This window comes from Nilaparvata lugens, chromosome 7 (genome assembly GCF_014356525.2).
Source record: "Nilaparvata lugens isolate BPH chromosome 7, ASM1435652v1, whole genome shotgun sequence".
Lineage (NCBI taxonomy): Eukaryota > Metazoa > Arthropoda > Insecta > Hemiptera > Delphacidae > Nilaparvata > Nilaparvata lugens.
The window spans coordinates 20,068,435-20,081,687 of record NC_052510.1 but is presented as its reverse complement, the minus strand read 5'-3'; the positions used below and the strand labels follow the sequence as shown (position 1 = coordinate 20,081,687).

The 13,253-nt window shown below is 31.8% G+C and overlaps 1 protein-coding gene across 1 annotated transcript; it reads left to right on the top strand.

The window, feature by feature from the left end:
- Positions 1–5,581: 5,581 nt before the first annotated feature.
- Positions 5,582–10,788, top strand: LOC111054694 (protein CutA homolog). The gene is made up of 6 exons (XM_039431872.1): positions 5,582–5,601; positions 6,889–6,948; positions 8,050–8,095; positions 9,339–9,388; positions 9,875–9,917; positions 10,604–10,788. Exons 1-6 carry the CDS (start codon positions 5,582–5,584, stop codon positions 10,658–10,660), a joined length of 276 nt encoding a protein of 91 aa, XP_039287806.1. The 3' UTR covers positions 10,661–10,788.
- The last annotated feature ends 2,465 nt before the right edge of the window (positions 10,789–13,253 follow it).

Here is a 13,253-nt window from a genome sequence, read left to right as displayed (position 1 = left end):
TTGGGTTATCACTGCACACCCTGTTATTTGTATTGCGCGACGACGTAAGTACAAGGATTTTGGAAATCTTATCTATGGCCTTGAGATCAGTACACAGATTCAGCTGAAGGCTTAGGAGGGTGTAATAGAAGTGTTGCAAAATATATTTTTCTGTATGAAGAACACTTTCTATTAACTTATTTCCGAGCAATCGAGTAAAAGCTAGAAAACCGGTCTGACTGCCCGTGGCTCTTTAAACTTTTCGAAAGTGAGAAATTCAATAATTAATGTATTATACTGTGCATTACTGTATTATTTCTTATAATCACATTACACAGTATTCCATTTCTATACAGTCACCTACCCGCGATACAGTAATATAATATGAATAGTTGGGGAAATAGATATGCCGGTGCCGTAACATTTAGATTAGAATAATTCAACTTCGTTTCTCTGACAACAAAAGAATGATGTATTGTTTTGAAAACTTTGAATAATCAACACAAAAAACAAATTTAAAGTAGTGATATCAAAGGTATGTTTTTGCATTTTATTTAACCATCAGTAAAATCTAGTAATCTAGTAGTACAATCAATTTAAAAAATCACTTATGTGGTAAGATATATCATCTCCTATATAGATTTACTTGAAGAACTATCTGAATGAATATCGTAATTTTATCCGTAGGTTTTATTACATGATCTAAAACACGAGAAAAGTATGCTATTCAAGTGGGAAAATTGAAGTAAATTCATTTCAATATCGAAATAACTGATTTTATAAAACAATGCCACTTCTCTATAAATGAGCAGCACTTTTATTATTTTCTCCTTAGAATGTACTTGAACCCCAAGGGTATCACAATGCTATATGTAAGTTTAATAATTGAATCATGTCAAATTTCCAATCCATATCACCATTCATACAATCTATCATACCTTTACTTCCATCATCATACATCTCTCACACTAAGGACAAAGACACACTTGAAATGATTTACTCAAAATAGAGATGATTTCAATTTTTCCACTTGAATAACATACTTTTCTCGTGTTTTAAATAATGTAATAAAACCTATAGATAAAATTACAATATTCATTCAGATCTATAGATTGTATCAATGGTAAACCACCACCATTGAGCTTGATCATCGTAGACAAGTTCATTAGTGCCGGTCCAAAGTCCGATTAAACCCCGATTGAAATGTCTGGGTCAAATTGTTTTTTTTATATGAATATATCATCTCTGGTTTACTAATAAGTCTGCTAACACGAATTTCGTAATTCGCTAGCCGGCAGTTTGTTCCGTATTGAGTGGCAATAAAGTTTCATAAATCATTCATATTACAGGAAATTTGTATAGCTTTTTCTTAAAAACATTTTTTGACGACTGAAAATCCACACAAGCAGTTGATTGAAGCAGTTCTACTAAACAAATAGTGTGTAATTCGTCTGTATAACGTCTAATAAGATTTTATTCACGTTTTAGAGAAAACTAAATTACTAACTTATCTTTTTTGTAAATCATTTCAAGTGTGTTCTCCTTAGTGTGAGAGATGTATGTTGATGGAAGTAGGTATGATAGATTGTATGAATGGTAAACCACCACCATTGAGCTTGATCATTGTAGACAAGTTCAATAGTGCCGGTCCAAAGTCCGATTGAAACCGCTTTCACATTAACAAACAATCTGTAAGGTTTTCTCACAATTGTATCATATTTCAAATTCATTACCACGTTTTTCATGGATTTTAATTTATTTTATGATTCAATGAGAAAACTAGAATCATGGTTAGCTAATGTGTAAAGAGGCATAAAAGCGTGATGGCCATTCAGCAAAGTATAAAAATAAGCTTGTATTTTCTTAAAATGTATGTATTCAGGGATAGGTACTTATTTTTATTAATAAAATCTGAAAATAGATTTTTCTATCTTGCATTTCCATGGTAGGTTTGGCAATGGGATTACCACTTTCAGGTTATTTTGAAAATTTATACATTAATGAACTCGAAGGATCTAAATAATTGATAATATTAGCCCACTAAAACAAAATGTTATTATATTAGTACAGATATGTAAACAATATAATAATGTATTTATGAAGATTATGTAAAACATTGAAACTAGTAGTTGTGGTTTGTGTTTTTTATCTATTATTTTATGTTAAAATATAAAAATATAAAAACTTTTCAAAGAAAGGGTAACTTACTATAATGTCATTTTATAAAATGAGCTTTTATATTTGGTTTTGAATAAACAAGATATATACTTACTAATGTAATCAATCATTGATAAAGTGAGTTTCATTTGTAAATAAATATAAATTAAGTTTATTGATGTTGTTTCATAGAGAGCATTTGCAATAAATTTTAGTTATTCAATAACTGAGCTGTTTTATTTACAGTTACCAATAATCTATATGAATAAAAATCGAGCCTCAAATTTTGACATTCAATAACTTTTATTATAGAATTTTACAATAACTTTTTGTAGGTATAGAATTCACTGAGGATTTAAATAAAAACTCTTATTAAATATGATTTAATTAAATAATAATTGAGTTCTAAAAACCATATTACTCTTATTGACCAAGGTATGAAGAGTCTATCGCAATAAACCTTGCATATTGACTAGCCTTCGTAGGTAGCCTACTGCTGTACTTGATTGTTTATAATGTCGTTTTCACAGTAATATTTTGCATAGCGCACTTGGTGTAGATAAGGCTTATTACGATGTACAGTTAATACAAAGGGCAACCTCATCCAATAATATATCAAAATTTCAATTCAAATACATTTTATTATTATATAATTATCACACATGTAAACTTTAAAGAAGAAATATTTTTAAAACTCATGTTAGTGACGACCGTTTCGTTGTGTGCTGCATCAAACTAAATTATGTTCAAACAGTAAACTCTCAAAATTTGAGGGTTGTGGTGGAGGAATTGAACTTAGCCATATTAATGAGTTTTAAAAATACGGAATTTATACTTTAAAGTTTACATTTGTGATATATTCAACAAGTAAAAAAATAATGGATATTCAATAAGGAAAAAAAATAATTTATTAAAATAGAAACAAATAAATAGGCTACCGGTACGAATAAAATTGTGAACTGAATGAATCATACAATAATCAAGAATTATTTGAATCATACAAGGATTCAAATAAAAATCTGATGAAATTATTGGTATTTAACCAGTCGCATCAACACTAAAAGCAGCGGTCAAAGATAAGTTCTTTTTTTACTTCATTTCAATTCAATCAAGAGTTTCAAAAAACAATGAAAATATTATTATTGCATGCTGTAAAAAATCTGGTGTGGCGCACTCACACAACTTTCCTTGCCGTTATGAAAATTTATCACCTGACGCTAGTGTTCACGCGCATCTAAAGTCTACTCTTCAAAGATCCAAGCCAGCTGGTGACAGGACAATAACGCTGGAGACACGAAGTCTGCTATCTCTTCATAGTGAATGATTTAATAGAATCAACAGTTGCCAACAGTTTGCAATTGAAATAATAACATTTTCTCGAATTTCGAGCTTATTATAAATTTTAGGTGAAAATGTTACTGGACATTAATTGTAGAAATTTTCATGCTCAATCTTTCCCATGGAATTTTTTGTTTAAATTGTATCTGAAGCCTGATAATTGGGAATCTATAATCAATCTTTGCATAGATGGGGCGGAGCTCCTGGAATTTTTACAGATATGGTACTTATGGCAGTTGATAGAGCTTATCAATGACTAATTTAGGTATGAATTTGATCAAAATCGTTGGAGCTGTTTTCGAGAAAATCGCGAAAACCCCTTTTTTTGACAACATTTTCGCCATTTTAGCCGCCATCTTGAATTGCATTGGATCGAAATTGTTCGTGTCGGATCCTTATATTGTAAGGACCTTAAGTTCCAAATTTCAAGTCATTCCGTTTATTGGGAGATGAGATATCGTGTACACAGTCGCACATACACTCATACACACACACATACAGACCAGCAATACCCAAAAACCACTTTTTTGGACTCAGGGGACCTTGAAACGTATAGAAATTTAGAAATTGGGGTACCTTATTTTTTCGAAAAGCAATCCTTCCCTTACCTATGGTAATAGGACAAGGAAAGTAAAAAATATATGACCAACCTATGTAACACTATTTATAGCATTATGTGTTATATATCAAAGTGTTATATATAGGACTTTATAAGTGTTATATATATAATAACACTATTTATAGCATTATTGTCTCTTTTAAACTTTTATTTAAAAATGTTTTTACATTCAAACTTCGTTGTGAACCTAGTAGGTAGTTTAATAGATTTTTTTATGAAAATCTCTGATTGTGTTGAAAAAAGGTGTGTGAATGACCATTGCCAATATAGCCTAAGCCTAGGTAATAACACCCAATCCATGAAATTTAAGCTTACATTCTACACTCAACTTCAGGTAGGATTTATAATATTATGCTGATATTTTGTAGATGGATACATGATTTTGATGACTATGTCGTCAAGAACGTTAATAATTATTACAGAAATTAAAAAGATTAAATCATTGTTCATACATTTTCTTATTTTCAGAAATGTCAACACAGTAGTAGGCTATTTTTAGGCCGTTTACGGTATGGTATTTTATTTGAATATTAAGGTACTGTACCCACCTCACCAAGTATCGATCAAAAATGTGCTATAAGACAAGAATAGAACGTATTCAACAATCAAAACTCAAGCATCATTTGCATGTGAAATATATACCGGTAATCAATTTTTAATGTGAAATACTGAAACAATCTTATTCGAAGTGAAGTTCATAATTGGCGGTTAACGTGTGCAGTGCATGTCATGGTTGGAAACCTTATAAATAGCTAAGGTATGTTACACCAGGTCTGGTGTTTTTTTCAAAAATCATAACGAAATAAAAGTTAATTTATTTATTCGAGTAAGTAAATCTTTGATTTATAGTTATTGGTTCTAGTATAGACGATAGCATCGTTGCATTTACTTGATATTGGGTAGGATATGTGGTAGCAATAAAAATACGTAAAAGATAGACATTTCAACTGAAAATATTATATGAATATCATAAAAATATTATAAAATAGATTTTCAAGAATAATAGGATTATAATCGAATAATTTATTTTTATAACCTGAAAATAGCTAAGCCGTTGGGTTGGTCAAGCTGGTTACGAATGGTCTATTTGGTTTTTCTCTATATTTAGGTAATGTCGGAACAGACAGCTTCGAATTCTTTTTCTGCTCTGATCACGTGACAAACGGCAGAATAATCTTTATCTGATCAGACGCCAGTTCTTTTCAACTCAATCTTTGATTGTGGTTGGTTTTTTGTTTAGATATTATTTTGCTGTCGGTTGTCAGATTTAGTATAGTTACTATTATCCTGTGAAATTAATTTGAAGTAGAAAATTGAGGTTTTAAGTGTTGAATTGAAAGTTTCTTCAATCAGTAAAATATCTTTTCATAGGTGTAAGAATGTTGCCGATTGGAACTGCATTGGTAGTTCCTAATCAGGTTTCATTTATAACAATTAGTTTTTGTACGGTTATCTAGTGCAGCAGAACAGCTTAGAAATCGCCTTAGTATGCTGCACACGTCAGGATGGTAGCTGAGTTGAAGTTCAATCGAAGCTTTCTTGAAGGACACTCAGCATCCTTGTGAAGTCGATTTGTGGTAAAAAGAGTCAATAGCTGGTGACAAGATGTTGGCGATCTCGGTGCATCTTTCGACTGGATAGACATTACTTTTGATGCATGGCTTGAAGGGTCGGTGCCCCCTGAACGCATGAGATGGTACAACAATCCCAACACTCTCCACAAAGTGTCCCTGTACTCCATGTCCATGCAAAGATTTATGGAAAAACTTTGCATCGATTTTCCTAATTTTTATATTCATTGTATTCATTAAAAAAATAATATTTTACATGCAATGACATCCTGTAAAAAGATGTATTTGTCAAATCATTACTGAATTTCAAGTTTGTTTACGCGAGTAGTCGCACGGACTTGCAGAACTTCAGTGGTCGCGCGTGAGCATTTTGCTCACACTCACCCTTATGGCTCCCTACACTATAAACAGTTGGTTTTAACAATGCTGTTTCAATATTTATTAATTTCAAATCTTTCTCAACGTGTTTTATGTTATTATATACTATTTAATAGTATATAATAACATAATACATGGAGGAGATTCCAAAAATATATACTGGAAATTTATTGTTAGAATTTATCATTTCTATGGGATAAAATAATCTACTCATGAATGGAATGAATATACCTTCTTTATTTGACTCATTTTTTGACATCTGGATAGAATAAAAAGATAATGAAAGTTTAAATCAGAAGATGGAATATAAAATAGGAAGATAATACCTATATATTGAAATTAGTCAACTTCATTCTGTCATCCTCAAACTGTTCAAGATTGTCTAAAGGACAGTCACAGCAAGGATTACATGAGCTGCCAACCTTGGAAAACGAAAATTCCCGAAGCTACATACAAAAGTTACAATTGTGCGGCAATTTGCCACGGGCGCGTCTACTCGCGTGTTAAAGTCTGAAAACTATATGTACAAAAGTTGATAAAGAGCTTGCAGACTTATTATCTTATTCACTTCAAAAGATTATCTTTCGGTTGCAACGTCCTCTATTTAATCAAACCACGATTAAGTGAGGTCTTCTACCGGATTCAATGCCACAAGAACCAAAGAACGAGCCTTACATCAGTGCAATGACTTCACTTAACAAACAGCTCAGAAAGTGGAAACCGGTCTTGAAAATATGCTACTTACTCACTTCTTACTTGTTTCGTCTTCTCCATAGTATGTGACCAGGTAATCGTCATATTATTTGTTCATGTCTTCCAATGATATATCTTCATTATTTGTTACAGTGGACTTGTTTCAAACAAATTGGCCGCCTGTGTGAACATAATTCCCCAATTGACATCTGTGTAAGTATTCTGATATAATTAATCTGTGAAAATATGAGGTATTGTAGATTTTATAATAATATCTAAAGGTATAAAAAACTATTAACATAGATGATACACATTATTGCCGGTCAGGTTAGCAGAGACCACTACAGCTGGTTTCGCACACAATAGTGACTGTGAACTGTAAACATATAATTCCCACGAGATATAATTGGATCAGCCTGGCCGAGTCAATATGAATAATAGGCTACCATACAAGAATAATATTTCTACTGTTCACTATCATTTTGTAAGCTAATCCAGCTTGCGTTGCACCCTTCAGTTTGCTAGCGCTACCTGGTCGTGGGTTCGAATCCCGTTGGTAGACATGGGCGTTTGATCATCTCATCAAATCATCGACGCACTCTCCATTACCCATGCACAAGCTAAAAAAAGCTCATGTGGGCATCATGATCATCCGCAATAAAAACAATACAATGAAAAGTAACAAACTTAACAAAAAACAAACAAACACCCAACACAACATAAGACAAAGCAAAAAACAACTCGACACAAAACGATTCAACACTGAACACCAATTTAACAGGAATTGATATTACTACAAAAAAATTAAATACAGAACAGAACAAATCAAATGATAGAACAAAACATTAGTAACAAAGCACACTCATGCAATACAAGGTATACAACTCAATGCAATTCATTACGACAATCAAAATACATGCTTTTTACGAATCATCATGGAACAATAATATGTATAATAGTTGCACAAACCATTTTGACACTGCACAACACAACGCAACGCCACAAGACAAAGTACAAAACAAATCACTCAATATAACAATGCAAAACAACACGACGAAAAATATACCAAATAAGAATAATTTTTCAAGTAAAATTAAAATTTGTGTTGAATGATATTATTATACATCTATGCTGAGCTGTGTGTATTAATAATGTTGTGTTGATCAGAGTTGTATATTTTCTCTTGTTTATTTGAGTCATGTCTGTTCAAGAAAATTTCAAAAGAATTTTCAAGAATAATTTTCTTGAATCAAATAATTTGTTTAAATGGAATCAATCACATTATGTTGATAACAAACATTTCTATTTTTGTAGGTATGAGTGGGAAGGCAAAATCCAAGAAGATTCAGAGCTACTTCTGGTTGGTGATATTTAATCCATAATTGTAATGCATGATTCTTTTATAAATTCATGCTCGTGAATGGGTTTTACATTATTTATTGAGTTCATGCAACTCATCTCCAAGCATTAATATATATTCTCCATTTCAAGTGTTTGTAAATTGAAAGATTTTGGAAGTTTGTAAATTGGAAATTTCCTGTGATTTTTTCAAAACTTCAATCAAGCTTCACTAATCCTTCACTTTTGTTCAGAATGTTGAATGATTGTGGCTTGACAGATTTTAGTATTTTCAAATGGATTGTTAAAGTTTATTTGATCTGCGTTTCAACATTTGTATCACATTCACGTCATAGTTGTATGTACAGTAGTTATAGGCCTAGTGCTATAATGAAGCAGATCAGCCTATATAGTGCAAGATGAGCAAATTAAATATATTTTTTTTCATATCAATATTCTGAGTTTATCATAAACAAAATTATCATTGGCGAATGATAGAGGGTGCTGAAATGATGAATAGCAAGGACACTAGCCTTGTTTTATTGATCTTTATTCTTGATTTATTTTTACATACACTTCACACTAGTATTTTTAAAACAAAAAAAAATCATACGATATAAAATATTACAAAAAATAAATGAAAATAATTAATTAGATAGGGTCACTTCACTTATATGGGCTTTCCTATTAAAGTTAATAAGAACAATATAAAACTAGTAGTACTACCCTTTTAACAGGTTAAAATGTTTTAAAGTTTTTAAAATGTTTTAATAAAAGGGTACAACAAGTTTTATTTTATTTTTTTAATTTGATTGAATATGATATGTATTAGTTTGATAACATAATGTAGGCCTACTGTATTTATAAACTTATCATTTTCTCATTAAATTATACAGAAGTGTCCATATCTCCATTTATAATTTTTGGATCTAATGTCTGCTAAAGTAAACAAATAAAACAATATAAAACTTGTAGTACCCTTTTATTGAAACATTTCAAAAGCTTTAAAACAGTTAACTGAACAGTTGAAATGTTTTTAAGTTTTTAAAATGTTTCAATAAAAGGGTACTACAAGTTTTATATTGTTTTTATTAATTTAATTAAATGGGATATGTATTAGTTTGATAACATTTTGTAGGCCTACTGTATTTATAAACTTATAATTTTCTCATTAAATTATACAGGAGTGTCCATATTCCATTTACAATATAAAATGAACTTTGCCAGAACAAAACTATTCAAATTTTGACTTTTTTTTGTTACAGATGATAAAAACAAGGAGTGCCAAAGTTGAACCTCTGACAAAATATGTTAAGTGAGTGTCAGAAATATTTTAATTCAATATTTATATTTTGTCCGTATAATGAGACGATAAAAACATGCTGCATAAAATTTGTTGTGTTGCAGAAGCAAAGTAGTTGTTGCAAAACTGAACCTTATTTTTATTGTTGCAATAATTTGCTATAAAATTTCCTGTACAGTTACCGTATTCAGAATACATTATAGAGAAATAATATACATTATACAGGCTACCGGTAAGTTATATTCAGAAGACTATACAGTCCAAATGTACAGAAGAAATTGAGAGAAACCGATGAAAGACTGGTCTGGACATAGAGAGAATTGCGAGCGAACAATTTGATTCATGAGTAAAAATGTAATTATCTACACGGAAGCATTAATACACACTGGACTGCGTGAGACAAACAAGAATAAAACATACTAATAGATTAATATATTATATTTTTATTGCTTACCTGTGGGCTTGATCCTTGTTTAATAATATTTTTTCTTTCCACAGAGAGAATCATCCTTATTCAGTATGCGAAGTTATAACTACACCTGTAAGTATATGATAATGTTATTTATTATTGTACTATATTATGCATTGACTATAATTATGATTGATATCTTTAAAAGCCCAATAAATTTTCAACTCAATATAGCCTACCTGGTATTTTGCATAAAAAGTCAAATTTCATCCTACATTATTTATTTCGAGGTATTAGCATAACTTACTCTAGAATTGACCTTCAATTCTTAGGCTGTTTTTACCCTCACATATTATTGGCCGATAGAATATTACCCTCTGATTGGCTAAGAATCATCTGTTGGTGAGAATTATGAGTGTCGGAAAAGGTGAGTGTGCAAACGGCCATTCTGAAATTATTAGAAGAACCTAATAAAATATCATGAAAAGAATAACAATGTATGCTTGAATCCCCCTCAACAAATTTGTACTATATTTTCATAATTTGTTCAACATGAAAATTTGGCAAAGATTTTCGGTTGGGTGATACCTATTTCTCTTCTACTTATCATTATGATGATTAAATAAAGTAATACTGCTTACCCTTGTCAGAGGGCTTGAAACTGATCAGGTATGACCTGAAAAATCTAACACCAGACCTGATCCAGGCAGGTCACTTGTTTTATTTACCCTTGAATATTTATGGTGATAGATGATCAAAACTCAAACTTAAATTGAACTAATTTTGAATAAATTCCACTACGGTATTTTATGTTTCAGATAACTGGTGGAAATCAAGCGTATCTTGATTGGATATCAAAAACTGTACCTGAATAAAAAACCGTACTTTAAATTCTTAAAATTGTCGCCCTCTTCCATCAATATTTTAAAAATGTTGATTTGTATTTTATAGTGAGTAAATAAACCAAAGCCACGATAAATAAAATTCAAATCTAGAAAATAAATTATTGTATTGTTATTAACATTTCAACTTCCTTTGTGATTGAATTGCATTCTCACTTGCCGATGAAAAGAATATCGACCATGGAAATCACATAAATATTTCCATAAAACGGTTAAAAATAGCTTCACCACCCACTTGGTTAGATAATTTGGCTACCCAATCTATATGTGATAGTGCAGATCTAAAATTTTGCATCTTCTCAACAGTTACAGGTCTAGTAGAAACCATCTTTGTCCTGACACCGCCATCCCCTTGGGCCAAATTCAATAGGCTCAGAAAAACACAATCATGGTCAGAAAAATGGCATGCTTTTACATCTGTGTAGATATATTGTGTGCCTATGTTGGTAAATATATTGTCAAGGCAAGCAGATCCCCTAGTGGGCCTTAAATTTGTGCAATAAAAGTTGAACTGCCTTAATAGATTTTTCAACTCATGAACTGTTGCCTTATCTTGTAGTACATTAAACTCAGCATTAAGGTCACCTCCCAGTACAATGCGATAATTTTTCCACCTGGGTCTACTGAACAAATGTAAAACCTCATCAAGACCCTGTAAGAAAAGAGCAGGGTTTCCTGAGGGCGATCTATACAGAGAAACTACAATAAGCTCAAGTTTATTAATAGCTATGCCTGTTACTTCAAAATTCTTTTCACTGTTGAGACAATCCAAATCTAATTTAATACTTTCTTTTGCAAGCTCAGGTCTGACATAAATAGATACTCCCCCATGTATGAATTGTTTTCTACAATAACTATTGACTAAAACATAATCATCTAATTTATGATAAATTATATTTTCTTCCTTGCACCAATGCTCACTCAGACAAAGAGTATGACAATTGTTTTTATTCCCAAATTCATTCAAAACTACATGTTTATTGTTTATACCTTTAACATTTAGATATCCTACATTGAATTCTGAGGTAATAGACATTTCAATAGGCTTACGTAAGTTAATTGTCGTGGGATTAATACAGATATTACTAGTGGACCGAGTTATTTTAGTTTGATTACCTACGGTCTCATTTAAAGATTGTGCATTACAATTAGTAACAAAAGTTTCATTTTTCGTACAACTAGGTGAACTACTCGTAATAGCAATAGATGAACAATCTATACATCTAAAAAATATTTGTTGTCATTTCCCTTTTGACCTAATGTAATAGTGTTTTTGGTTGACTCTAAAGTGGCATTGATTCGAGTTACAGTAATCAGTATCATGTCAACAATATGTTTTTTACCAATTCTGTTAAGATGAAGACCATGAGACGTGTGGAATCTTGCTCCCAGTGAACTTAAATCCGTAAATACAACGTTAGAGAAGCGTTTGCTTATGTTTTTCAACTGTTCATTGGTTTTACGTACTTCCACATTTACACATGACCACTGGGGTAGATCATAACGGTGTGGTACGGAGAACACTAATACGTTAGTATGTCGCAGTTCCAAAAGTCTCTTTTTGAACGATCTAATAAAATTATTTGATTCATTTGATGCTACGTCATTAGTTCCAGCAATAAGAACCACTAGATCTTTCTCACACATATCAGAACACATACTATTGCACTCCTCCGTCACTGCATCAAAATTGTCACCCGGCTTCATCATATTTAGAAAGTCATGATCACTCTCTGAAGAGACACCCTTGGCAACCTGTCTTCCCTGACTGTCCGAAAAACACCTAATCTTCACTCGCTGTTTCGTGTTATTACTGTCAGTCTTATTCTTTTTATGTATGCCTCGTGAGTCATTATTATTTGATTGTAAGTCCTTTCCTTGCACCAGTTGTGTATTATTACTTTTTAAATTCGCCCACTGGAGTCAGTCCTCACTTCGTCGCTGCGTCAAAACATCACATGATGCCGAATTCACTAGCACCTCGTATTTATTCTTCCATCGGTTGGCTTCATCTCTGGACATTTCTATTTCACTCCGTAAGACACGGTTGTCAACCTCCAAGGTTTCCACAGTAATGGCCATAGATTTAAATTGATCTTTGATAGCCAGATGTTCGTTCTTAAAATTAAGCGCCATTGAACTGGACTCAGCTTTTTGAGATTTCACTTGATTCTCGAGTATTTCAATTTGCATCTTCAATTCTTGTGAGAAGGCAATTAAATCATCTCGTTGCTGAAGAAGCTCGACTGTACGCATACTATCTGAAGAATCAGTTGAGACAGTCCTTGTGGTCGGCGTATTTACACCCATATCACAAGTCATAGGTGATGAAAGTGAACTTCTGTTATTTCTAGGAGTTTTTGGAGATTTTGAAATAAATTCTGAAGCTAATTCACTCTTTGAATTGTCACTCGCAGGATCCAAATCTGGAGCCGGATGATTGTGCTGTCCGATTGTATCTAATACTTTATTTATGCCCGAATTTGTCTTCAAATTTACCGGACAGCCAATGCTGAGACATCTCCACGAGATTTTACCATCAACCATAATGCGATCCCTTTTGAAA